The sequence below is a fragment of the Pelodiscus sinensis genome, chromosome 9 (assembly GCF_052426305.1).
Source record: "Pelodiscus sinensis isolate ZL-2025 chromosome 9, ASM5242630v1, whole genome shotgun sequence".
Lineage (NCBI taxonomy): Eukaryota > Metazoa > Chordata > Testudines > Trionychidae > Pelodiscus > Pelodiscus sinensis.
Genome location: NC_143060.1, coordinates 48,746,283 through 48,774,258, shown reverse-complemented (window position 1 = coordinate 48,774,258; position 27,976 = coordinate 48,746,283). Strand labels below are relative to the sequence as shown.

Here is a 27,976-nt window from a genome sequence, read left to right as displayed (position 1 = left end):
CCTAAGTGCACACAGTCACCTGCTCGGTGCACCCCGCACTATCGTTTGCACTCAGTCCAAAACTGTGCACTAGGCACTAAAATGAGCTGCACACCACTCAGAAACTGTGCACCCCTCCCTACTGGAGTGCTGCACACGGCACCATTTGCTGCACACCACCCTTACCACCCTTTTCCCGCCTTGAAGGGCTTATAAGCCCTGACCAAGGAAGGGTTCGGGTTCGCCATTGTCCATCTGTATTGTAGCCTGTCAGTCACTGTCTGCTGTCCCAAGTCCTGTCAGTGTCTGTTTGTCTCCCGTGGTGATCCATTTTAGTTTGTGGGTTCTGGTATAAGGATTTGTTCGAGTGTGGGAGAGAGAGCCTCGCGAGTGTGGGAACGCCCCACTTACAGATTACTGGCTTCTGTCACATGGACTTGAACTCATTTACCATCATCCTTACCCGCTGGATTGGACTGGAAGTCGAAGGGCTACCAAGCACCAATCCCAGAGGGAATCTACCCGACTCACTGGAGGCAGAGATCCACCTGCAGGAGGGCTGTTCGACTGGACTACCTTTCCCTGTCAGCGAGGGACCCCCTGCTGTCCTCCCCTAATGCTTTACACTAGCCACAGGGTGGGAGGTCGCAGGCATCAATCGCCATCTGCCTCTGATTTGTAAAGTATATTCCCCTTTGTTGTATCCGGGACTTATCTATCTTCTTTTCTTCTGGGATAGGGTGGGTTTACACTGTTGTTGGTGGTGTATGTTCTACTGTTCAAAATATATGGTTTGGCCCTAAACATTGGTCTAGCCTGATTTGTGGTTACCCAATCCAACGGTGATCAGATACGTAACACCAGGCCGAATCTGGCTTCTGGGAGGGGGACACCCGGCTTTAGGCCATGGGCTTAGTCATTGCCATTAGCTTTAGCTCCCACAACAATTGCTTACCTCAGTTCCCCAGGTAACAACACATTCAACAGTGCATGCAATTTTTATACCAAGACTTCAACTGACTAGAGTAAAAATAGTTTTTAGTTCAACATAAATGACACTATTTACAAATCAAACATCTGCCATGACAGATGGGACATGCAGCCTAGCTTTCCTGGCAATAAATATTGTAGGACAACCCTTAAATGAACTCTTGCATTTTAAAAGTTTAACTTCAGGTGACAAGTGCTGTGGCAGAGCAAAATTTAGTCTTACAAAAAGAAGGAAAGCACCTTTGTAACACAAGGTTCTTGAGATCTCCCTGTAGATTATATGCACTTAATAAATCTTCCAGGACGTCACTAGCTGTAAGATTTACCCTTAGGATTTGTAAAGTATGAATTAGGGTTGTTAAAATACACGTTTACACAAACGCATCTGCTGAAATATTCAGTGCACACACATTTGTACGCTTGGGGGGTAGGGGAAAGACAGGAGCTGGCTTTAAAGCTGGCTCCTGCCTGCCCCCTTGACCCTCCGTACTACTACCTCTCTATCAGAGGCAGCAGGGGACTGAAGCAGGAGGCTCTGCGGGAGCTGGCTCCCACCTCCTTCCCCCTTGCTAGCACTGATACAGAGGTATCAAGATGTGGGCGAAGCATTCAGTCATTATGATTAACCAATAAGCCCAGTCTCATCAATTAATCATGTATACATCTACACTCTAACATCCCTAGTGTGAACAGTATGGAACTCTTAGCATTGAAAAAGCAACTTTATATTACATGCATACAATGTCACATGTTCAATCAAACAACATTGTTAAAAAGAAATGACTATTATACTTTACCTTGAATTCTGCATCCTTGCAGAAGAGGCAAGGGTCATGGTCAATGATTCTAGACCGTTTGGCATGATCAAGAAAACAAACTAACAGTAGCAATTTTTTCAGTGTAAATTTAGACAAAGCTTCTTCATGACCTAAAAATATTAAGTTCATACAGATGTTATTTACGAGTGTGATGTTAAAATTTGAAAATAAAGGGCTTTTTAATAATAAATGAATTACCATCTCGATAAAGATGAGGTACTGTGGGATGTCTATATTCAGCTGCAATATCAGGATTCCAAAGCAGGCGACTGAGAATAAACATTGCCAAACCCATAATATCACTATTACTCTCCAAAGCAATCAGTTCTCCATAAACAGTCTAAAGAGAAAAAACAAAAAATAAAGGAAACTCTAAAATTTAAATATTTGTCACAAATATATCATTTATTTCTTTAGGATATATTCAAAATAAAGAGCAATACAGTATTTAAGAATTCCTCACTAGCAAAAATAATTAGTAACGAGCCCATTTCTTTAAAAAATAGATCAATCTGCAAAACAGTGAATAAAGTTTCATTCCTAGTTTTATCCAGAAGGTACCCCAAATGTATCCGATCTGAAAAGTTAAAACTTAAAAAAAAAAAAAAAAAAAACCCACAAGAAATGGTCTGGTAGCACTTTAAAGATAACAAAATATGTACATGGTATCATGAGCTTTCATGGGCACAACCCACTTCTTCAGATAAAGTGGGCTGTGCCCACGAAAGCTCATATACCATCTACATATTTTGTTAGTCTTTAAAGTGCTACCAGACCATTTGATGTTTTTTAAATTTGTCCTGTAGGGTTTATCTTCACTTGCACCCTAGTTCGAACTAGGGATGCAAATGTAGGCATTCGAAATGGTCAATGAAGCGGGGATTTAAATATCCTGCGCTTCATTAGCATGAGCTCGCCGGCGCATTACTCCACTCAACAGCTGTTTCGGAAGTGAAAGTGCGCGCCTGGAAACGTTAGTTCGAACCAAACCCCTTGGCTCGAACTAACGTTATTCCTCAAAAAATGTGGAGTAAAGTCAGTTCAAACCAAGGGGTTTGGATGGAACTAACATGTCCTGGCACACACTTTCACTTTCGAAACAGCTGTTGATCGGAGTAACGCGCCGGCAAGATCATGCTAATGAAACGCGGGATATTTAAATCCCCGCTTCATTGACTATTTCGAATGCCTACATTTGCATCCCTAGTTCGAACTAGGGTGCACGTGTAGACATACCCGTACAGACTAACTCGGCTAACCCCTGAAGCTTCTGAAAAGTTAAAATTAGTCTTAATGTGATCTACTGGCTCTTCAGGGTCTAGAAATTGTCCTCTGCTTCCATCAGAAGCTCCCTAACCAGTACCAGCACAGCTGCCTGCAGTGCAGGAAAGTGCTAGGCATCAATTTCCTATTAGCTATTGAAGGGTAAAGTTACTTGAGCAAAGTCAAAGGAGCATGAGCCTAGTTCCACGGTATTCTGCAAAGGAAATCACTTGTAAATTTCCTGTTTTGTAACAAGACAACTATAAATTACAAAGAAAATGTGGAATTGTTTTGTTCTAATAAATAAATCAGAGCTGCCTGCCAGCCACAAGTGAACTTGAGATCCACTCTCGGCACAGGCTTTACAACAATAGAAAATTCATGCAAAGCATTACTTACTTCTAGACCAATGCGTAGCCACAAAGGGTTGTAAGATAAAAGCCAGTTGAGAACTTTCTGTCTTTCTCCTGCAATTAATGAGAAATGATGAAAAATTAAATTCAACCAATATTTTAAAACCATTTTCCATTGTTACAATGTCAATTGGTAGAAGAGTTTTTCTATTTTACTTGCTATAGTTAATTCTCAATTCTATTTTATCAAAAATACTAAAACATAACATTTTATATTTACCAATATCTTTCCAGAGATGCCTATCTTTCCGAACTAGCAAACGTCTAGTTTCAATCTCAACCTCCAGTTTCTTAATTGCTTTAACCATTGTTTCAGAGGTAAACAAACGACAAGCCACTCGTCGTAGTTTATTCAACCTGCATCGAGCAGTATAAGCTTTTAGGGACATTTCTTCTTTTGTTGGTGCTCTAGGAACACTGGCTTTATGGTGATTTTCTGATCCCAAAAGAAGAGCAGCTGCATTTACTAATTGAAAAGAGAGAATAAAAATGTCTATAAATCTGACAAATGTAAATTAGTATCCATTCTACAGGCATTCACTATTTTTGCTATAATTTTATTTTTCGTTTAAATGCACACAAATAGACAGGCAACATAGTAATATAACAATACATCTCTTCTTGAGAAAGTCAGACTTTTGAAGACAGCACACTGCCACAGTTAAAGAATATGAAAAAAACCCCAGAGAAATACATAAACTACAAAATACCATTCAGTGCCACCTCTACCTAAACAGAAACCTAAATAAATATTAGCTTTAAAATTATCAAAGCAGCTCTGAAAACAGGGATGCAAATGGAACTTCCTTTCATTCCAATCTCATGGCCAAAAAAATGAAAGGGAAAAAAAAAAGATCAGCAATCTCTCGCTATAAAAATTACCCTTATGGAAAAGTTACACAAACACCTTATGTAATGTAATGTAATGAAAGCTTAAAACGATACTAGCTTTAAACTGTTTCACTCCCCATCTATGACTTTAATTCAAAAGACTCATGGAGCAAGTTTAGCTTTATATATTGACATTGAAGTATTCCTATGATTTAGCAGGAATGCACTATTTCAAGTTATCTATTTTACCTTGTGAACTCTCTGTTTTTACAGTAAAATCATCAGGCGTAAGTATAAAATTCAGCCACCAGGTAAAGCCTCGCTGCTGCTTTTCCTTCCAGCGTTCATCATAGAACATGTTTTTAGCAGCAAAAGGCATTGGATGCCGAGGAATGACTTAAAGGGAAAAAAGGGGAAAAAAAGATTATCTACATGGACGAAGATCAAATTAAAATTACGTCATTCTAGTCTGGGACTGGGTGCGAGATGGGAACCAGATGATTCCTGGCTCACTCCTGGTCCCCCAATACACCTCGGTCTCCCCTACCACCCGCAGAGATGTATATATAAAGCTAGCTTCCCCAGCACTAGCTTCTGCTTCCCCTACCCTTTTGCCTCCAGTAGAAGCAGAGGGAAGAATGGGGGGGGCGGGGGAGAGAAAGAGTGACTAGTCAGGTCACTACTTGACTATCCAATAAGCTTATATTTATTGGATAGTTGACTAGTCACTTACATCCCTGCTCCCACTCTTCGTCTCCCTGCCTGACTACTGCCCAAAGCTGCCCTGGTCCTTCTCCCCTCCTCCTTAGTGGAATGCTCTCCTCAGCTGGATGTGGGAGAATCAAGTTCCAGTCCTGGCGTCAAACTAATATTTTATACCAAGTAAAACAGCCTCAATATGAGAGATTTAGAAAGACTCATTTCAAAGTACCCCATAGCAGGGTACTGTTCTGGTATATAGGAGACTCAGGTTCAAGTTCCTACTTTAGAATTTGGAGCTAAACCTGAGTCTTCCGCATCCCAGGTCAGTACCCAAACGACTTAGCCAGTGGTGAGCAACTAGCAACCCTGACGAGCCTCTGGCGTGCCACTAGACATGTTGTTTATCTTGTGTACGCAAGTATGTCCTCCCACATCTCCCATTAGCTTGGGTTCACCATTCCCTGCCCAATGGGTGCTGTGGGACTTGCTGCCCACTGTGTCCATTGGTTGGGAATGTGGAACACAGCCATAACTGCAAACGCAACAGAAACAACCTATTTGATGGCTTTCCAGCTTCTTATCCTCTAGGATCGCGTGTGGCCCACAACTGCACTGAGACAACATCACCACCACCACCACCTTCACCTCCCCCTCCCACACACACTATTGTGCGGCTCCAACATCTTCCCAAAAGCTGTTTCAATAATGTTGAAACAAAGAGTTTCATTTTCTTTTACCCAAAACATTTTGGTTCAGTCATAATTATCTGGCAGTCTACATTAATTCACAAACAGTTTTGGGTCAACAAGAACTTCAGTTTTCATTAAAAACTATTAGCCAAAAAAATTGCCCAGTTCAACTACAACATTCAATTCAACAAAATTCCTCACTTCGTGGATAGCAAAAATTTCTATACCTGTTTTTAATGGTTTTACGAAGGTCAGCTGAGATTGTGCCACACCATCAATGGGTTTAGCAGATTTCTTTGTTGTTTTAGACAAAGAACCTAAAAATGTTAACAAAACATTAGAGGTCAGCAACAAAAGCTAAATTATCACTGAAGCTTAGATCTACCACGAACAAGATACAGTTAAGGATTATAGCCAGGGCTCGACAAATCCATGTACCTACTCGCCTGTGGCGAGTAGATTTCAGCCAGTTACCCCGTTTACTGGTGGTGGCCGCATGCGAAGTGCAGGTCTGGCACTTGCGCAGTGCAGGGCTGACGAGTGGATTTCTCCGCGGTTTGTCGAGCCCTGATTATAGCCATAAATTCATTCTTGAGCAACCCTGTCAATCTGTGTAGAGATATAATAGGACATAGAAAATTCCATAAGCAGCTGGCCTAGAGTTGATTAGCAGTATGTTTTTATCTTTAAGTCTTTCATTGTTTTAGGAAAAAGTCAAAAACAGTATTTCAGTGTCATTTCTGATGGAAAAACATTAATTCTCTAATTATGATGTAAGCCTATTATATACAATCTTCTAGCTAATGAATACTAGAATAATGTGGATGAATTGCTTTGGTGGCAACTATAAAAAGAGTGAAAGAACAATAAAATAAAATAAGTTGTCAAAAAATATTACTGCATTCCATGCTTCCTCCCCACACTGAGAAAAGACCTGTAATTGTTCTCAAAAGATACACACCCTAATGGACAACCACTACCAGAGGATGGGATAAAGACTAGGACTTTCACAGGGTTCAAAGAAGAGCTAGATAGATTCATGGAGGTAAGTTCCATCAATGGCTATTAGCCAGGACAGGTAGGCATGGTGTCCCTAGCCTGTTTCTCTAAAGGAGGGTGACAGGGGAGGGATCACGCAAGGATTACCTGTTGTGTTCCCTTCCTCTGGGGCATCTGGTATTGGCCACTGTTGGCAGACAGGACACTGGGCTGGATGGACCTTTGGTCTGACCCAGTACGGCCATTCTGTCACCTTTGGTCTGTGACACCTTTGGTCTGACCCAGTACGGCCACTGTACATTCTGGTCCCAGCACAACGGTATTAATTTCCAAAGTTCAAAATTTTAAAACACTGGCATTTACCCACAGCCAGGCACCATTCAATATTTAGGTGAAAACATTGATCAAACAGAACAGTGCCAGGTTTCAAATAAGTTACATTGGGTGTAAGTGTTTCAAGTTACATTTCATTATTGAAATTTAACTATATTTATGGCTGCGACAAACTGTGTCCCCTTTATGCTGCCTCTGAACGGTTACATCTGTATAACCATATGAGGGCAAGGGCAAACATCCTTTGAGACAAGAGATAACAGAGATAAAACTAGAGACCTGTCCAATTCTTGGCCATGAAAAATGCTTCATGGACTGTGAAATCTGTTTCTACTCTGTGATATGTGGTCTTGTGTGATTTTACCCTATACTCTACAGATTTCATGGTGGAGACCTCAAACTGGGGGTCCTGACCCAAAAGGCAGTTTCAGGTGGGTCACATGGCTATTTTAGGGGGTCACGGTATTGCCATCCCTACTTCTGGGCTGCTTTCAGAGGTGGTCAGTCCAGAAAAAGTGGCTGTTAGCCAGGCACCTAGCTCTGAAGACAGAGGTCCACCAGCAGCAGCACAGAACCAAGGCTAATGATTCTATATCACGTATCAGAAATGCATTCACATCTGTGAGCCATTGCTTAAATGTCTCGAACACTATTCAATGTTTTGAAATGCATTATCAAATCAGTATCTTAGTTGTTTCTATACATGTGAGAAGTATTGGGAACAAGCAGAAAGAATTTGAAATGCTAGTAATTAAACACAATAATGATACAGTTTGTATCCCATCAAGTCTCTGTGATAATACACAATTGAAATACTGTTATAGAAGGGTACAGTTGCTCAGGAAGAGTAGGAAGGAGGGGGAAGGGAGGAGGTGTTGCCTTATATATTAAAGATGTTTACTCTTGGACTGAGGTTGAGATAGACATAGGAGGAGACAGACTTGTCGAGAGGCTCTGGGTAAGATTAAAAGTGGTAAAAACCAAAAGGTGATGGCATGCTAGGGGTTTAATACAGACTATCTAACCAGGAAGAAGACGTAGATGAGGCTTTTTTGAAAAAACTAAAAGTCATCAAGAGCACAGGAGTTGTAGTGATGAGGGACTTCAACTGTCCAGACAGCTGTTGGGAAAATAAACAGCAGGGTACACATTATCCAACAAGTATTGGAATATATTGGAGATGATTTTTTATTTCAGAAGGTGAAGAAATCTACCCAGAGTAGGATATTCTAGAATTGATTTTAACAAATAGAAAGGTACGGTCTGAGAATTTGAAAGTGGAAGGCACCTTGGTTAAAATCATCTTGAAATGAGAGAGTTAGTGATTCTAAAGAATGGTGTAAGGGAGAACAGAAAAAAAAAATCAAGACAGATTTTAAGAAGGCATACTTAAGCAAACTCAGAAAGCTGGTAAGTAAGATCCCATGAGACACAAAACTAAGGAAAAACAATTGAAGACATTTGGCCATTTTTCAAAGGGGCTTTATTAATGGTGCAAAAACACATGATTCCACTACATAGAAAAGATAGGAAGGATGGCAAGAGGCCACCCTGTCTTAACCAGGAGATCATGAATGATCTAACATAAAAAGAGTCCTATAAAAAGTGAAAAGTAGGTCAAAGTACAAAGGAAGAATACAAACAAGTATGTAGTGGCAAAAATAGAAATGCAAAGGCATAAAGTGAGCTCAATCTAGCTGGAGACATAAAGGGTAACAAGAAAACAAATCGTCTTGCTTCTATCCAATGTAAGATCAAAAATCAGGTAAGTCATTGTTCATTCTAGACGGGAAAGCAACAACAAGAAATCTGGAAATGGCAGAGTTGCTTAATGATTTCTGTGTTTCAGTTTTCACCAAGAAATTTGGTGATGATTTGATGCCTAAATAGCAAATGCTGGAGAAAAGGCGGTGGGTTCAGAAGTTAAAATAGGAAAAGAACAAGTTAAAAATTACTTAGAGAAGTTAAACATCTTCAAGTCACCAGGACATGATGAAATGCATCCTAGAATAACTCAAGGATCTGATAGAGGAGGTATATGAGTCATTAGCCATCTCTGAAAAATTAAGGGACGATGTGAGAATTTCCAGAAGATTGGAAAAGGGCAAATATAGTGACCATGTATAAAAAGGGAAATAAGGACAACCCAGGAAGCCACAGATCAGTCAGCTTAATTTCTGTATCAGGACAGATAACGGAGCAAGTAATTAAGGAATCCATCTGCAAACATCTAGAAGACAATAGGGTGATAAAGAACTATTAGCATGAATTTTTAAAGAACAAATCGTGTAAAACGATTAGCTTTCTTTGATAGGATAACAAGCCCTGTGGATGAGGGGGGAAGCAGTAGATATGGTATAACTAGACTTTAGTTAAGTACTTGATCTAGTCTCACACAACCCTCTTATAAACTAGGGCCAGATCTATACTACACTCAGAAGCTAGGCTTAAGGTATACAACTCCAGCTACGTAAAACACATAGCTGGAGTCAGTTTATCTTAATTCAAGTTTAGTGCCATCCCGCAGGAAGACAACATGAGCAAGTGTTCCCATCAACTTTCCTTACTTCTCACAAGAGCAGGAGAACTGGCCTCCAGTGGGAGCGCCCTCTGAGTTCTATTGAATTGAACTCCGGAAGTTTGATAGTGGCAGTGTTGATCTTCCACAGAGCAAAGACATGGTGTAGGGAAATACAATCTTCTAGATTGAGCTACTATAGGTTGAATAACCATTCTCAGAGAGCAGTTATCAATTATTCACAGTCATGTTCAAAGGGCACAAGTGGGGTTCTATAAGGATCACTTTTGGGACTGTTTCTGTTCAATATCTTCATCAAAGATTTAGATGATGGCATAGATAGTATGCTAAAGTTTGTGGATGATATCAAGCTGCAAGGGTTGCAAGTGCTTTGGAGGATAGGGAGGTAATTCAAAATGATCTGGACAAACTAGAGAAATAGTCTGAGAAAAAACAGGATGAAATTCAACACAGGCAGATGCGAAGTACTACACTTAGGAAGGAACAATCAGTTTCACACATACAAAATGGGAAGTGACTATTTAGAAAGGAGTACAGCAAAAAAGAATCCAGGAGTCACAGTGGGTTACAAGCTAAAAATGAGTCGTCAGTGTGACACTGTTGCAAAACAAACATACATACATTCCAGGGTGGATTAACAGGAGTGTTGTGAACAAGAGATGAGAAATAATTCTTCTATTCTACTCTGCACCAATTAGGCCTCAACTGGAACATTGTATTCTGTTGGTGGGGAGGAGGGCACATTTCAGGAAAGATGTGGAGAAATTGGAGAAGGTCCTGAGAAGAGCAACAAGAATATGTTTCCTAGACCTTTAATCATGAGTTAAGAAGGAAAACTGAAATAATTGTTTTAGTTTGGAAAAGAGAAGATTGAGAGGGGACATGATAGCTCTCAGGTACCTAAAAGGGTGTTACAAGGGAGAAAACTGATTCTCTTGTCTGATGATAGGACAAGAAGCAATGGGCTTACATTGCAACAAGAGAGATTTAGATTGGACATAATGAAAAACTTCCTGTAGGGGTGACTAAGCACAGGAATAAGTTGGCTAGAGGGGTTGTAGAATCTCCATCATTGGAGACATTTAAGAAGAGGTTAGATAAACATCTCTCAAGGATGATTTAGATGGTGCTTGACTCTGCCCTGAGTGTAGGGGACTGGACTTGATAATCCCTCAAGGTCTCTTCCATTTCTAGTATTCTATGGATTGACAGCATGTCACGTTTTATGCTAGTTTTTCCACGGCCCCACCAAAGCTTATCTTGCTTTTCACTCTCCTCATTTTAAAATACCCTTCATCCACCATCTCGACTCAAATTTCTTGCCTGTTAAAATGAACTGCTCAGAACCAGGGCTTTGCTCCACTAAAGCACAGGAGACAAATCGAGTACATACCCAGCAGTGTTTCCTCTAATGATCGTTTTGCACATGAACATAAAACTTTATCATATGTACCAACACAGAGATGTGACACACATCACCTCCATATTGATGCACACAACAAAATTCATTCTGCACATGGACAAACTGTGGTGGGGTGAGACTGAGGGTTTCAAAGTGGGCTTAGGGTGGGGGGAGGGGATGAGGGCTCTGGCTTAGGCTGCTGGCTGCAGGGTGGGGCTGGAAGGTTTGGAGTATGGGAGAGGGCACAGAGCTAGCATGTTGGATCTGGGATTGGGATGAGGGGTTTTGTGTACAGGAGCCAACTTCCTTCCCCCCGTCCCAGAGACAGGGCTCCCCTCACACTTCTTTCACCACAGCAACTCCCGGCCAGATGAGGAACCATTATGATGGCTATAGCAGCTCAGGTGAGACTTGGTATGGGGCACCTTTCTCTTGGCTACGGCAGATCCACGTGGCTGGTGATAGCGGGGGGGGGGGAGCAGAACTTTGAAGAGATGCTCTCACCCTAGCTGTAGCAGCTGGGGAGGAGGTGTGCTCCTCCAAACCTACCAGGGAGCTACTGCAGCCAAGGAAGCGATCCCGCTCCCCGTCTGTAGTACCTTCATGTGAGGCATCCCTGCATGGGGCTTATTAGCCAGCCGCACAGTTTAGAGGAAACAATTCCCCAGCAACATTACTAAATAAGGCACATTTTCCAGCACATTACAAGACTATTTACCAGATACCAGTTAAGAAGCTTCTACTAAATGAATGCAGGTAGTGTATTCTATAGCCATGCTTTACTGCTACCGGACAGCTTGAGAAGGTGCTTCTGTATCTTCATACCTGCTGCAGCAAGTGGTACTGAAATGCTGAGAGTTCTAGGAATCCTTTTAGAACATTTTTGGCTAAATATGAAAACAAGTTATTTTTCTTTTGCTGAAGAACACAAATAAAAATGCTTACCAGCTTTCTTTCTGTGGTTTAATTTCTCTCTGCTTAGGTACGTAGAGACTGGTGGTCTTGCAGTAGTTTTTATTTTATTGTCAACACAAGATGTAAGGATTCTCTTGGTTTCTGTTTCTTCTACATACTGTGTCACTGTAGCCTTAATATCTTCTAAGTATACCTCACTCTTCCTCTTGCGATTGTATGAAGCAGATCCAATGGAAGATGTATGTATTTTATCTTTGTGACATTTGGTTTCACCTGAGATGGGATCTATAACTGGAAGGCTGTGAAGTATTTCCACTTTTGATTGTCTAGGAACAACACTTAGACTTTGACTTATCGCATTATCAAGACATTTTCTAGATTTTGGCTTGGTTGCATCCCTTCCTTTTCTTTCAGCAGCAGGAGCAGCCTTACTTTTGATGATAGTAGCAGAAACTACAGGACATTTTTTTGGTTGTTCTCTTTGGAAGCGACTGCAAATCTGAAGATCCTTATCAGAGCAGGGAAAACTAAGATCATTTTGTTCAAGTTCAGTACAATGACGTAACTGAGATTTCACTATTTGTGTCTCATCAAGGACATCATTTGGAATCTCACCTTCTACAGATACATTTATGAACTGTATTTTTTTATTTTCTTTCCATTTTGAGGATGTCAAGTTCTTTGTTACACAAGCCTCCACACTGGAGGATAATGATGATGGTGCAGTAGATATATGGACTTGAGACACTGATTCTGTAGGTGATAAGTTGTCTTTTACAAATTGATCAGGTGACAATATTGGAGCAACCTGCTCTGCTACAACTTCTATATTAAGTTGATAACTGTCATTTATAAAAGAATCTGGACTTAAAATTCTTCTTTGACTTAAAGAAGAATGCAATTCAGCTGCCCATTCCGAACCATAAACAGGTGAACGTGTATTTGATCCGTGTGCTTGTACTAATCCAGGAGACCTCTGTATATTTGAGGATTTTATTTCCTCATTAGGATTATGAGGAGTGTTACAGGAGTGTATTTCTTGCAATAATTCATCATTTACCATTGTTCCAAGAACGGAGTATGTAGTAGATCTTCTCATTGAAAGTGGTGTGCAAATAGCACTGTGATGTTCTTGCAATACAGGACTGATAGGTGATATAGGCAGTTTGTTTTCTGAAATGATAAGCAAGTTGTTTTTTGGGGACACACTATCTCCTATTATATCCAGATTTTCACAACACTGGAGTGGGCTTCTGGCGGTATCTGTTGTTTTGACACTAAAGGTTTTGTTAACATTTTTAACATTTGAATGCTTTTTCTGAGCTCTAGTAGAAACTGATCCTCCTGAAGTGTTTTTCTTTTTAATAACATTCCAAAGACTCTTCTGAAAAACCACAAAAACAAACATATGAAAACAGATAAGAGTGCTTCCAGACAATATAGTCTTTTATTTATTTTTTATATACACAATATACATTAGGGATGTAAAATCCTGTTTAACTGAATAACTATTATCTGGCCTGACTGCATCAGGATCCAGCGTCGTAGGGTGCCTGGACACACCGCAGACAGGAACTGCTCCAGATGAGAGCAGCCGCTGACCGTGGCAGGCCCCCATAAAAGTCTGGAGCAACCCCCTGCCTATAGCAGGCACAGAGCTGTTCCAGTCCCCACAGTTAACTGGTTAACTGATCGACATCGTCCGTTTAAGGTGATGCTTACCAGTTACCCAGTTAACCTTTCACCGCCCTAATATACATCTATCTTGATTAACACAATTTTTGTGCATCACCCACCAATTTATTGAGAGTTTTTAATTGGGGAGGGGGGGATTGCATTTTTAGTGTTCAGTCTTTTAAACAATTAGCCATAAAGCCTAGTCTTATCGGTTAATCAAAATGATCAGGAGGTGGAAGACAGCGCCCGTGGGGAACTGGCTTTTAAGCCGACTCCCCACATGTGCTGGTTCCTGCAGAGCCGCCTGTTCCCCCTCCCCACCGCCCTCCACAGATGCAGCAGTTGGGGAACAGACAGGAACTGGTGCTGAAGGGAGTCAGCTTAAAAGCCAGATCCCCACAAGCAACGAATTCCGCAGAGCCGCCTTCCCCACCGCTACCATGCTGCTTCTCTTATAAAGAGGCAGCAGCGCAGAGAAGAAGGGGAGCAGGTAGGCCCTGATACATGCAGAAAGTCAGCTTTCAAGCTGGTTCCCCACACATATCGAGTCACGCAAAGCTGGCAAGCAAGAGCCAATATGCTTGGGGAGCCGCCTGCCCTATGCCCATGCTGCTGACTCTGTATCAGATGTTTACAAGCAAACAACAAATAAGACAGAAATTAGTGTTTGTTAAAAATACATTTTTTACCTTCTTCTTCAGAGGCTGCTCAACATCACCCAACAACACAGCCTGATGCTTCACAATGCCATTAACAATAAAAGTTACCAGCTCTCGAACTTTTCCTTCTTCTAATGGAGTCCATGTAATAGAAATAAAGATTCTTTCTCCAGACTATGAGAGAATGAAGCATTAAAAACAAAAACATTGTAAGGAAATGCAATTATTCTTAATAGAAAACAATCATTTTAAAAAACACAGCAAACAGAACTGTTAGGGTATGTGAACGTTTCCACTTTCAGCCACTGAGTATATGAATATGGGTTTGTGTGACTCAATGTACACATCCAACTTTAAAATGTTGATTTATTTGATGAGTTTACAGTTGTTATAGCAGAGGACAGGTGAGAAAGTAGAAAAATATACAATAGTGAAGTTAGGAGATAGAACTGAGTTAAGAAAGAAATATTCATTGACAGAAAAACCTAAAGCTATTTCATTATACTACTCTGACGTACTGAGCTTTTTAACATTTATGTTCTGTAGTGTTATATATATTTATGAAAAGCTCTAGAGGAGAGCATAAGCACAGTAAACAAGAAGAAAAATTAAAGATATGCAAGAGTAAGTGCTTGTCTACACTGGGAAGTTTTTTCGCCAAAAATCCCTTTTGGCAACGAAACCCTGTGAGTTTTCACATTACAACAGGACAATTGTTGCAAAAAAGAACCCGGTTTTTGGGACAAAAAGCTTCCTCCTCCATGAGGGACTTCTGTCCTCCCCCTCCCCTTACTGTCCTTGCAATCATGCAGTGTTTACTATGGTAGGCTTTTCTCAAGTTTATTGACCTCCAGGATGTTTACCACAATGCCCAATTAGCCACTCTGGCCAGCACTTTGAACTCTGCTGCTCTGCGGTTAGGTAAACAGGTAGACCGAAATGCACCCCTCCCTCCTGTAAGCCCCAAGAACTTTAAAAAATCCATTTCCTGTGGAGTGCTCTTCATAACATATCAGGAAAACAAGGGTGGTTATTGCTCAAGACTCTCCCATGCTTGGAACACTGCAGAGCTTTTGGATCTTATCTGTGCGACGGGTGAAGAATTGATGCAATACAACTGCAAGTGACCCATAGGAACTAGGACATACATGGCCACATTTCCTCAAGCCCTGAAAGGTTATGAGTGAGACACCCAGCAATGCAGAGAAAAGATAAAGGAACTCCGCAAGTACCATAAGGTGAAGGATGCCAATCGGCCACTTGGTGCTCCACCCGACAGGCCATTTTATCAAGAGCTGGATGCAATTCTTGGAGGAGATCCCACATCCACCGGCAAAGACGAGGGTCATGCTTACCGGTGACAGTTCACCAGCAGAAACTGGATCAGCATACTGCCCACCACAGACAGGAGGCTGGTCCAACCCTGCGGAGCCCAGTGCAGGTAGGGGGCATTCTAGCCCAGACAGCTTGCTGTGAGCTAGGGCTGCTCCAAGTCTGATATACCACAGGCAGGGGTGATCCAGCCCAGGTGAAGCAGCCTGGCCACAGTGGGGCTGCTCCAGCTCAGCTGGACTGAAGCAGCCTCCTGCCAACCCATTTAAGCAGTTAACCAGTTAAATACAACATTTAGCTGATTAAATGCAATTGTAGGAGTGGGACTTTATATTTGCATTTCAGGTTTAATAATGTAGTAATGTATGACAATTTCATCCTTCCAGCCACCCTTTTTTGTGACCCTCTGGGGCATTGGTAGAAACGCATTTTACAGACTGCCAGCATCTGTACTAATGTTAAGGCAGGGACAGACCATTAGGCCCCTTAGTTAAATATACATTTCTTTGTTTTAAGGTTTAGTAAGTAAGAGACAGGATCTTGTATTGTGTCTATGTTAGCGAGATTAGAGGAATGTTGAAAGCCGGGGCCATAACCTAAACTGTTTTGATTACAAGATTTAGTAAGGTTTAATTTACAATGTTTGGGGTTTTTTGCTCAATATAAAACACTGCTGATTGTATACCTTTGAAGGTCTCTGCAAAAGACTGTGTGAATAAAAAAAAAGTATGTATCAGAAAAGATAAGGTGTGAAGGCCATTATTAAAACCAGATGGTCAAGAGAGGAAGAAGTGAAGAAATTTAATGAGACTTATTAATGCCGAGAACCATCAACACACATCCATGATTAAGGAAGGGCAGACTGATGACCCTAAGGTGGAGGCTGGCACCCCTAAAGACAATTGATTAACTCATTCTAGGACAGGATGACCCTCTCAGAGGTGTTTTGGAATGTCAACATCAAAAGATAACACCAGTTAAGGAGTAACCAGTCACAAACGACAGAAAAATCCATAGACTTCAACAGAGAAAAAGAACTATAAGAACAGGATCCTTTGTCATGGGACTTTGGGTTGGTCTTGCCACCAACTTCACGAGCATCAGATCGCGACCGACAAAGCCCGGCTCCCCTCTGCAATCAATCTGGCTGGCCACTAGATTGATCCAGACTCTGGACTGGTAACTATAACATCGACTGGCAGGACTGTGTGCATGGTGTGGGTGAGTGAAAAGCATATGCTAACTGTTGTATTCTCAAACGTGGCATGCTGCCTTCTCCCCTATAAAAGATCTCGTGTGCTTTGTACGGGCATAACAATTTCACATCCTTAGCAAGGACCCGGTGGATATTTCCCAGAATCAACAGAAACAGGACTTAACCTGAAGGCAGAAGTTCTCGATGAAGAGGTGAAAGCAGACAAGGAGAAGGGGTTCACAGAGGGGTCACGCAGTACAGGTGGCAGCCAGGAACTGTTCTCAGTTCCCATGGCTCAGGCTGAGTCACAGAAGTGGCTATGCGTGGAACATGAAGCAAGGGAAGAGATGCAAGGCAAGTTGCTCTATTGGAGCAGGGTGGGATGAAGCACGGGGTGACTGCGTGCGCGCGCTGGCTTAAGCCCTGCTCTGAGCGGCATCATGTCCAAATAGAGCATTGATTTACACAGAAATATCAATAGATTCTTGCAGGGACATGGTGCTGTAGCTTTTCCTGAAATACTTATTAATTTTCTCTGATTACAATTCCCTGTCATTTCCCCGTGGTACAACACACTCTCCCAAACCATTCTTCAATCTGTGCTGCCAGAACCAAGGCTGCACAGAATTGGGCTGCCCACCTTCCACCTCCCCTTTCTCATCCAGGGTCAAAGGCCTGGGTTGCCGGTTAACCTTCAGTAGGGAGAGGTCAGCTGAATTAATGGCAACCTCTGGACAAGTGTAGGATTATTACAGATTGTTTCCATGTACACCTCCTGCACAAAAGCAGACTGTGCTTTCTTGTGCCCCCGTGTCCAACTGTCCTTCCCCACTCTTCCCTTTTTAAATTCACCAGGACCAAAATGTTTGGAGAGATCTGCATGCATCCTGGGTAACAGGAAAAGTGGCCAGTTTTGTTCAGAGAAGTGTATGTTGGTTCAATGTTTCAATCTTTATCAGGAACAGTACAGTCACTCTGTTGTTAATGGTTACTTTTCCAGACCAGACCTTAAGGCGGTAAACATCCCCCCACACGCCGCAGGCTCTGTCTGTGATGGTTCTCCTCCCACCCCCATGCTTTATGAAATTGTCTTATGAATATAAGTATGCAAAACTTGGATATCCTGTGGACAAAATACCTCATGAAACCTATCAATTTGAATGTTACACTCTACTGGATCTGTTATTAATATGGTGCACTTATCATTCTTGTACATAAAGTTAGAAATATAAAGTAGCTGACTGTTTATAGCAGTGGTGGGATACCTAAGGCCCAAGGGCCGGATGCAGCCCCCAGCTTGCCTGAATCTGGTCCCCAAGATGTGGGGCTCCCCTTCAGCATCGGGGAGCCCACGTTAGTATTCCAGCCCTCCCCCTTCCCACTGCTAACCTCCTGTGGGGCTGGAACACACAAAATATACTAGCCTGAATCTATCTAGGCCAGTGGTCCTCAACCTTTTGGGGTTGCCGGGCGCCTGGCCGCTCATGCGCTGGGCGCACGGGGGCAGGGATGCACACACGCACTATGCACCTGGGGCCGGCACCACTCCTGCGCTGCGCACCCATACGCCACGGCGCCCTAGTCTGGAACATCCCATGCGCCGCACGCCCGGGGCTGGCACCGCTCCTCCGCCGTGGACCATGAGGCAGGGCCACCCATGCGCTGCGCACCCAGGGGCGGGGCCGCCCATGCTCCGCGCACCCGGGGGCAGGGCCAGCCCTGATCACTTGGCGGGCACACTGAAATGGCCTGGTGGGTGCCTTGGTGCCCGCTGGCACCACATCGGGGACCACTGATCTAGGCTCTGGTGTGCAAGGGCAATGTTGGTTTTTGGTGCGTCTCACTTGTGTGCTCCTCCCCACCCCCCCAACTGATTTTTCTGTGGGTCAGTGGCCCAACCCAAAAAAGTTTTCCCACCCCTGGTTTATAGTTCTACATGTACTAATGAGGCCCATCAACGGTGATCTGGAACCCTTAAGGACTGGGCAATCAACTTGATGATTTGTCAACAGTCTTATTTGTCCTCTAATTCCAAGTTGTTGTTGGACCCAGGAAGACATGTGACCATACCACCTGATGCTGGGATTCCATTTTGAATAGGTAATTTTCCATGGAAGGGGAAATGGAGAACAAAGGGCTCCCACCCCAGAAGAAAGACTATTTAAGCAAGAAGTTATCAGGTCTTTGGTTCGTCTGGCATAGGAACAAAGAAATCTGGAGACCCAAGTCAGAGTAAAAGATTATCTCTGACTTGAAGGCTTGCCTGAAATAAGAACGCCTTTTAGGGTAAGAATCTGCTTGCAGTAAGTTTTTTGGTGAATTTGAACTAGCTATGTGTTTTCATTTTAATTTTGTAACTTACTTGGATCTGTTTTCACTTGCAACCATTGAAATCCTACTGTTTGTGCTTAATAAAAACACTTATTTACAATGGAACCTGGTATAAATAATTGTTACCTCTGCCAGAGCAACCAGTGTGAATATTCCTTTCATTGATAAGGAGGACTCACCCAAATGAGCATTCCCTGTTTAAAGCTTTTTAACAAAGATTGATTTGGGGGTTTGATCCCTTTTGGGGGTTGATTTCCCAGATGCTGTGCCCTACAACTCCATTCTCCCAGGGTTGAAGTGGTTCAGTGTCTACCACCACCCTGAACAGCAATGCAATCTCAACACTGTGCTTTGTCAGGGGAAGACTAGAGGCCCTTACCTAGCAGGCCAGAGTAGTGGGGAATCTCGGAGAGAAAGGCAAGTGTCAGCAACATGATCAGTACACTGGGGAAGAGAAAACAAAAAGGAAAAGAAAAGGAAAAGAAAGGCAGGCCAGGGAGATGAAAGCCAGAACAGAAGCAACTGGTTACATGCTAAAGCTCACAGAAGAAGCAAACCAAGAAGCTGAAGTGCCTAAGATGCAGAGCAAACAGAACCAAAGGCCTCTCTGGTAGCACATCCAGAATTCTTTACCCAGCAACACTCCCATTATGCCCACACACTCCCTTTCACTGTCTAGTAATGATTTTTCACCTCTCTCTGCCATAGCAGCTGTGACTTTAAAAGCTGGCCGTTAACACAATTGATAGGTTTTCCAATAGCTCTTGTCTCACTTACCAGCAATCATTCAAATGTGTGTGACCATGATTGAAAGGGATCAATAAATACAAAGCTGATGAAGGGGTCAATGAGTTTGCGTGACAACCCATTTGAATTGCTCTGGTCCCTGTGGATGCCTGTAACATATCCAGAGCAAGATATTCCCATGAAAATAAGGTAAGTAGTGGGTCAAGGCAGGGAAGCAACCCCAACACACAGAAGTGTCAACCCCCCTTACTATTGAATTGGTTCCTCAGAGCTTCCCTGGTGTTGATGGCAGCCCAAGAGTCTGTCTGTTCAAACTATGCACCAAGGCATGGTGCCTCAGTGCTCCACCCATGGGCAAACACTTCACCCTCACTCACACACAAATGATGTAAGCAACAGCATGCAGCTATTATATGATCCTCCATAAGGTCCAGCCTGCCCTAAAGATGCCTCCATCTCCCTTTCAATCTGCCAAAGGAACATTCAACAACCATGAGGCATCGGCTTAACTGCTCCTTATTGCTGTCCAGACACCATCGAGGAGTATCCCTTCCAAATGCAATGCCAAGTCACTGCTATCAGTGTCACTCATACTGCTATCCATATCAGAGTAAGTTCAAAAGTAGCTCTGGTAGACTGCAGGATGCACTAGTCCCATTGAACACCACATTGAAGAGAAGTCTGTGATCCAAGATTTCTCACAGCAGATGCTGGAGTGCAGTCAGGACTGTCAGTTTTAAGTGGCATGGAAGTAAGCCATAACCCTCAGGAGGGCTGTGAAGCAAAGAGGTGGCCGATGAGATATTTTTCAACATTCCTAAAATGCCTTGCACTATGTTGTGCACTCCCACAGTGCTTAGCGACTGAAGGTGATGCCAGGCACTGTGCAATGCATGTGCACATTGCATTGTTAACTCCACCATTGATAGAAAGAACAGTGTGGCCATATGTTGGCAGAAAATGGTAGTAGAAAAATGATTTGGCAACTTTCTTTTTGGCAACTTTTGCATGTCAACAATACTGGTTGAACCCCCTAAATCCGGGACTTTCTGGTCCAATAATATCCTATGGTCCTCCTGGACTACAGATGTTCCTGGACCAGAGAGCCCCAGTGCCAAGAGCCCAGTTCCTGTGAAGCTCTGGCCAGGCATGCCAGAAGCATGTTAGCCGTGGCGGGGAAGGGGAGAAGTAGGGCAGTAGTAGCTGGGGGGAGGGTCCCATCCCTGGAGAATACCAGCCAGCCAGTGTCAGTGGGCCTAGAGCGGAGCCAGCACAAGGAGACGCAGTGTCCTGGGAGGCTGGTGGCAGGGGACCTTCCCTGATCCAGCAAATTTCTTCATTCAGGATGGGTCATGCCCCAAGACTGCCAGACCAGGGAGGTCCAACCTGTACTTTACTCTCCAAAACTTTCCAGTGTAGACATACCCTAATATTGTTAAGCATCCTAAATAATGAACAGAACATAAGCAAGAGTTAAAACAAGCCATATTTAGATTTTCTATGTAATTTGATTCTCATTTACCTCAAGTATCCAAGTTTTGTATTTGGAGAAGATAGACCAATCATCTTCATTATTTGTCAATTGACTTGTGTCCTCATATTCCATTAGCTCAGCTTTAGGATGGTACAGGGCATTGGAATAAATTTGTTGAGCTAATGCCTGAATTCCAGGAAGATTCTCCCTAAATATTATATGAGCTACCCTCAGGAATAGGTTCAGGGCTGGACAGGGGTTCAGGAAGCGGGCTCTGGCTGGGCACTGTTTAACTGAGACAGCTTCCAGGTGGTGAAGCAGTGGAGTTAAGGCAGGCTTATTCCTGCTCTGGCCCTGCACCACTCCTGAAAGCAGCTGGCATGTACAGCAATGGTTCCATGGTGCCATGTGCTGCCCCTCATCTAAAGGAACTGAGCCCACAGGATCTACTGGCCAGGGTTCCCCTGCTCTGCCTTTCTCAGGGGATACAGCGACATGCCAGCCACTTCCAGGAGCAGCAGTTACCAGGAGGATAATGACTCCAGCCACAAGTAGTTAGGCATTTTAGAACTCACTACTCAAAGAATTACATTTAAGCATAAGAGAGAAATGAAAGCTATGAAATGCACAGACCATTGAAAACCAAAAACAACATACTTTGTAAGCAGTAAAAGTAGTAACAACCACCAAGTACTGTTGGGTGGGGAGATGAGAGTGAAGGACCGTGTGTGTTTGTGAGAATGACAGACACAAACACACACCCGGTATGAAAAGGACAGAGATTTGCCTTGTCAAGCTCCCTCCATCCTCTGCTCTGTGTGTGGAGATGCAGAGACAGGGTACTCCCGTGGGAGGAGGAAGGACACCTTGACACCAGCGCCCCCCTTCGTCTCCCTCCCACACACAGCAGCAGGAGGCTCCTGGGGGGCAGCGCCGAGGCAGAGGGCAGGAGCAGCATGGTGGGGAAGGGACTGAAGTGCCAGCACTTGTTAGCTTCCACCCCAAGCCAGTCAGGATCCCGTCAGGGGCCCCACGATCTACGGTAGATCCCGACTGGCCAGTGGCCACCGCGTTACAGGCAGCGGCAGCACGTCACGCGGGGGTGCCCCCAGCGAGGTCTGGCTGCCCCCACACGGCACCGGGCGGGGGCTGGGGGTCGGTGATCGGGGCATTCAGCGCGGAGAGCGGAGCCGGGAGCCGCACGGGCTCGCCCCGCCCCTACCTGGACGAGGAAGCGCCGGCGCTCCAAGCTGAAGCCCGTGGAGGGAGCCGGGAAGCGTTCGACGGCCACATCGGCCTCCTCGGGGTTGGGGTTGTCCACGGCCAGGAGGCGGGTGCGGGAGGCGCCGGGCCGGAGGCTGCCGAAGCTGACGAAGGGCGGGCGGGAGAAGTGGGTGAGAGTCAGCACCGCGGGGTCCTCCTCGTCCCGCTCAGCCCAGCGCCGCCTGCGCCGTCCAGAGCCCGGCGCCGGGCTCAGCTCCCAGGCCGCGGCGGGCCCCCCGTGCAGCAGCCCCGCAGCCATCGGCTCCGTCCCCCCGCCGCGAGCCCAGACAGACAGCACGGGACTGAGCGGCCCGGCCGCCCCGCCCCAGTTCAAACCCAGCGCCCCGCCAATCCCTAGCGCCACCCCGGCCAGCCAATCGTCGGGCCGCTCGCCCGCCAATCAGCGGCGCTCCCCAGCCACCCAGCGCCCACCCCTAATTCCTGCACCAATCGCAGCCCGGCGCGTTATTTAAACAGCAGCTCAAGAGCGGCGGTTGCAGGCGAGTTCGCCTGAGCAGCCGGGCAGAGTCCCCTCGGCCCCAGTGGCGGGGCGTTCCCCTTGCGTCTTGGGAGAACCGGCCCGAGTCCGCTCCGTAAGGGACGCGCTAGCGGGGCGGGGTGTTTCCCGGGCGGGCAGCCTCGGCTACCGGCAGGGCTGCTCACAGCCTGAGGCTGATCGGCCATGCGCTCCTGTCCAGCCAGTGGAGGGGCCCCCAGCGCCGCCGAACCCCCTCCCTCAGGCTTCTCGGCCTGGGCAGGGGGACCGTCCAGACAGCGTCCTAGCTGAGACTGGGTCGGCAAGAAAACCCAACTCCTGTCTGGCTCCGGTTGGCAGGGAGCTGTGAAATTGACAACTAGGGATGGGCATGTCTACACAGCAGGGCAAAAATCCAATTAAGGTAGGCGACTTCAGCACAGTCAATTGCACAGCTGAAGTCGGAATAGCTTAATTTGGCTTTTGATGCCTGTACACTTCCTTCCACTTCCCTTGCTCCTCCTGAAATGAGGGTTACAAGAGTCAGCATAAGAAGTCCTCCATCTCAACATTATTTCAAAATAATAGTTTGCTCTGTAGGGGTGCATTTTGTTATTTCAGAATAGCATCAGTTATTCCAAAATAACACTACTGTATAGACATATCAAATGTAAATAACTGGCCTTGACAGCTACAGTTTATGTATTGATGGTTGCTGCTGCACTCTGCCCCTCCCCTCCCAGTTAATAAACATCACTTATGTTGTACATTGATCAAAATACAGATCTGTTAATGTTATGAAATAAGGTGTAAAGTGTGCTATCAATTGCACATTAAAACCGGGGTGAGCAGACCAACTTCTGGGTGAGGCAAGATTTTTTAGCTCTTTTAGGGAAGGAGATAACGAAGAGAAGTTGGTTCCAATAACAGATATTACCTTACCTATTTTTACGCTCTAATATCCTATAGCCAATATAGCTACAACACTGCTTACGATTCTACACTAAACATTACCATATTTATATAACTAATCTTATGTCTACACCAGGAAGTTTTGGCAACAAAAGTAATGTCAACTTGCAAAAGTCATCAAATCACATTTACACTGCCATACTTTGTCGATATCTCATGACCACATTGTTAGATCCTCATTGACAGAGCAAAGCAAGGTGGCTATGTCTAGACTGCCATGATTTTCCGGAAATGCTTTTAATGGAAAAGTTTTCCGTTACAAGCATTTTTGGAACAGAGCGTCTAGATTGGCACGAACGCTTTTCCGCAAAAGTACTTTTTGCAGAAAAGCGTCTGTGCCAAGCTAGATGCGCTTTTCTGCAAAAAAGCCCCGATCGCCATTTTTACGATCAGGGCTTTTTTGCTGAAAACAAATCTGAGCTGTCTACACTGGCCCTTTTGCACAAAAGGACTTTTGCCCGAACGGGAGCAGCATAGTATTTCCGCAAGAAGCACTGACAATCTTACATGAGATCATCAGTGCTTTTGTGGAAATTCAAGTAGACAGTGTAGACAGCTGACAAGTTTTTCTGTAAAAACTGGCCAGTCTAGACACAGCCTGTGAGTATACATCCAACAGTGCCTGGAGTCAGATTCAAATGCTAAGCGCTATGGAATGTGCAATGTAGAGCAATGCCTTTTGGGAATGTGAAAAACATCCCTTCAGCCAGGTCTTTGCTTCACAGCCCTTCCCAGGCTTCCAGCTTATTTTGGGCTTTTTTAAACTGGCAGTCCTTACTGTGCACTCCAGCATCTGCCTTGAGAAATCAGGGACTCCAGACTTCTCCACTATGCAGTGTTCAATGTGCTTATGACATCATGCATTGCACCAGAGCTACTTTTCAACTTACTCTCAGACGAAGAAGATTCTGAGGCTATGTCCGCAGTTGCAAGTTTTAGCAATGAAAGTGTTGTCAAGTAGGGATATTAGCATGTAGTCCTTTACACAATTAACAGGATTAGCCAATAAAGTCCAGGGTTATCAAACAACTACACGTGCCCCCCACCCTTCCCTTGCTGCCTCTGTCAGAGGTAGTAAGCGGAGGAGGGAGAAGCTAGTGCCTGTGGGAAGCTAAAACATGCAGTGGTTATACATATACACAAATACATTAGTGTTCCCTCTAAGATTTTCCAACCATGAGCAGAATGAGTTTTGGCTTATGCACCAATATTGAGTTGATGTGTGCTGGTCTGGATGTGTGCCACCGTAGCACCTAATTTATTAACACACATTTCTGGCCACCAAAGCATAAACCCCTTGGCCCCACCATGCGGTAGATTCCATTCCCAGCCTTCCAAGCAGACCCTGCTCTCCCCTGGCCATGTGGCATGTCCTGGTCATGGCTGCCAGAGCAGACCCTGTTCCCACCTCCCCCCACCATGTGGCATGTTCCATTCCCAGCCCCAGCTGCCAGGACAGAACCCTGCCCACCTGCTATGTGGCAGCCCCAGCCACTGTAGCAGGCCTCCCCTCTCCTCCCCCAACACAGTTATGGTAGGTCCTGGCAGTTCCCTCACCACACCATCTCAGCAAGCCCTGCTCGCCGGAGCAGCTGCCTGCCACATAAGTTCTACTGAGGAGCTCTCCAAAGGAGGTGGGTGGAGGAAGAATTCTTTGTGTGTGGACATGCAGGCGCACACCTTAGTGGGAACTACAGCTAACATCCCTACTATCAACAGGCAAAAGTCACCAAAACTGAAAACTCACCAAACCAGATTTTCTGTGGTACCCATTGTTGACAACTCAGGCCAGGTCTGCAGCTCCCTCATCAACAGGAAGACTAAAGTATTGTGGGTATGCATCTCAGTGCCTTGGCATCACCTTCACTCACTCAACCCGAGGAAAGGGCAACGTAGTGCTGGGCATGTTGGGAATGTGAAAAACATCCTGTCAGCCATCTCTTTTCTTCCCAGACATGGTTTTTGCACCAACTTGAGTAACTGCAGCAAGAAAACATGGATTCCAGCCTTCTGGCCCTTATGGTGTTGCAGCATACCTAATTATGAACCTGCTAGCGAATGACAATTACTCCTCAGATTCAGAGGATGATGAATTGATCTATCACTGAGCTATAGCAGATCCAATATACTCAGTGGTTCATTGCTTTTGGGTTAGGGAAACCAACTCTGAGGGTTGTCATGCAAGTATGGGGTGAAGAGCAGCAGCTCCAGAACTTTAGGATGCATAAAGCAACCTTCCTGGACTTTTGTAATGAACTGGCCCCTGAACAAGGACACCCGAATGAGAGCTGCTCTCTCAGTAGAGAAGCTTTGGGGAAAGATGGCCACTCCAAATGGCTACTGCTCAGTTGCGAGCCAGTTTGGAGTAAAGTCTACTGTTGGAGCAGTATTGCTGCAAGGCTGTGTGGCAAGTATGCTTAATGGCTGACTTTGCTGAAAAGGGCTTTCCTAACTGTGGCGGGTTAGTAGAGGGGACACACAAGCAAGGAGCTGCTCCAGCTCTGCAGGGCCCACCGCAGCCCCTGTCCATGATGGGCCTGGCTCAAGCGGCATGCCACAGACCAAGGCTGCTCCATGGAGATGGCTAAAGCAGTTTTGTCTGAGGCAGGGGCATGCTGCCCTGACATTTAATCGGTTGACTGGTTAAACGTGATACTCACAGGACCTATTTCCACCCAATGGGTGCTGCAGGGGCGGTGCTGGGAGTGGTAGCAGCATATTGAACTTGCCTGAATGTCATTCTGCCTAGGGGCCATAGGGTCATGCTGGAGAAACAGCACTTGAGGCTCGAGCCATGCAGAGGGGTCAAGGCTCAAGGCTTCTGGCCTGCAACATGGACTAGAGGAAACAAAGCAGTGGGGCAAATGCAGCCCATGAGCCAGGTGTTCAAAGGGGTAGCCAAGTTTGTCTGTAACAAGAAAAACAATTAATCTAGCAGCATCTCACAGACTAAAAATTACAGGAGGCTGATAAGAACCATTAGTTTGCACCTGGAAAGAAAGATGATCAACACCAGATGCTATACAAGTATCAAGCACCTTGGTTGGTTGGTTGATAATGTTCAGCCATCCAATATCCCACTTCAAGCCATTAGCATAAAAATTAAACTTATGAATGAGGTTAAGGTCCAATCCTTTTCTGTGTATTTGGCTTGTGGAATTGGTCTGAAACAAAACAGCGACCTGGAGATCCATTAAAGAGAGTCCAGGAAGATTAAAGTGTTCTCCAACACATTTTTGTGTTGCCTTTTTGGATATCTGATTTGTGTCTATTAATTCTTCCCCATAGAGACTGTCCAGTTTGGCCAGCATACATTGCAGTGGGGCATTACTGGCATAGATCACATTACTGGATGTGTAGTTAAATGAGCCTCTGATTTGGTGGCTGATATGATTGGGTCCAGTGATGAAAACACTTGTGTTGATGTGTGGGCAGAGTTGGCACCGGGGCTGATTGCAAGGGTGATTTCCTGGATACTTATGATGTAGCTGTGTTGCATGGTTACCGGAAATAAGTTGTTTCAGGTTAGGGGATTGTCTGTAAGAGAGAATTGGCCTCTCCCCCAAGGCCTCTGAGAGTGAGGGGTCATTTTCCAGGATAGGTTGTAGATTTTTGATAATGTGTTGGAGGGGTTTAAGTTGTTGACTGTAGGTGATGACAAGTGAAATTCTGTTTTCTCCTTTGGGTCTGTCTGGAAGGGGTTCAAGTTCTTCGAGTGGGTATTTTAGTTTTAAGAATGCTCTATATATCTCTGGTAGGTTTTTGTTGATTTCAACTTTCAAAAGAAATTGATTAATATCTGCTAGGCTTATACAATAGGCTAATGGGGAGGGGGGGAGAGAAGGGAGAGAGATGAGAACAGAGCTACTATGTAGTTTGTTTATAGAATACAGACTAGATAAGCAGAAATATTTGGAACCTATACTTGAAGCCAGATTATCAGATGAGCTCTGCTCCCCTTAAGACATCTAAACCAAG

The 27,976-nt window shown here is 44.5% G+C and overlaps 2 protein-coding genes across 2 annotated transcripts in view; one reads left to right on the top strand and one right to left on the bottom strand.

Annotated features, from left to right (window-relative positions):
• ASPM (assembly factor for spindle microtubules) overlaps positions 1-22,887 on the bottom strand; it is a 61,779-nt gene extending 38,892 nt beyond the window's left edge. The window contains exons 1-9 of the mRNA XM_006130667.4: positions 22,511-22,887; positions 14,240-14,383; positions 11,904-13,257; positions 5,913-6,002; positions 4,544-4,690; positions 3,684-3,929; positions 3,450-3,517; positions 1,986-2,127; positions 1,767-1,897 (exon numbers count right to left, since the gene is read on the bottom strand). Coding sequence (XP_006130729.4) covers positions 1,767-1,897; positions 1,986-2,127; positions 3,450-3,517; positions 3,684-3,929; positions 4,544-4,690; positions 5,913-6,002; positions 11,904-13,257; positions 14,240-14,383; positions 22,511-22,810 — 2,622 coding nt within the window. The 5' untranslated portion in view covers positions 22,811-22,887. The remainder of the gene's footprint in view (positions 1-1,766; positions 1,898-1,985; positions 2,128-3,449; positions 3,518-3,683; positions 3,930-4,543; positions 4,691-5,912; positions 6,003-11,903; positions 13,258-14,239; positions 14,384-22,510) is intronic.
• Positions 22,888-23,286: 399 nt separating this feature from the next.
• LOC149523935 (uncharacterized) overlaps positions 23,287-27,976 on the top strand; it is a 30,170-nt gene continuing 25,480 nt past the window's right edge. Inside the window, exon 1 of the mRNA XM_089780569.1 lies at positions 23,287-23,450. Within this exon, the coding sequence (XP_089636695.1) occupies positions 23,412-23,450 (39 nt within the window). The 5' untranslated portion in view covers positions 23,287-23,411. The remainder of the gene's footprint in view (positions 23,451-27,976) is intronic.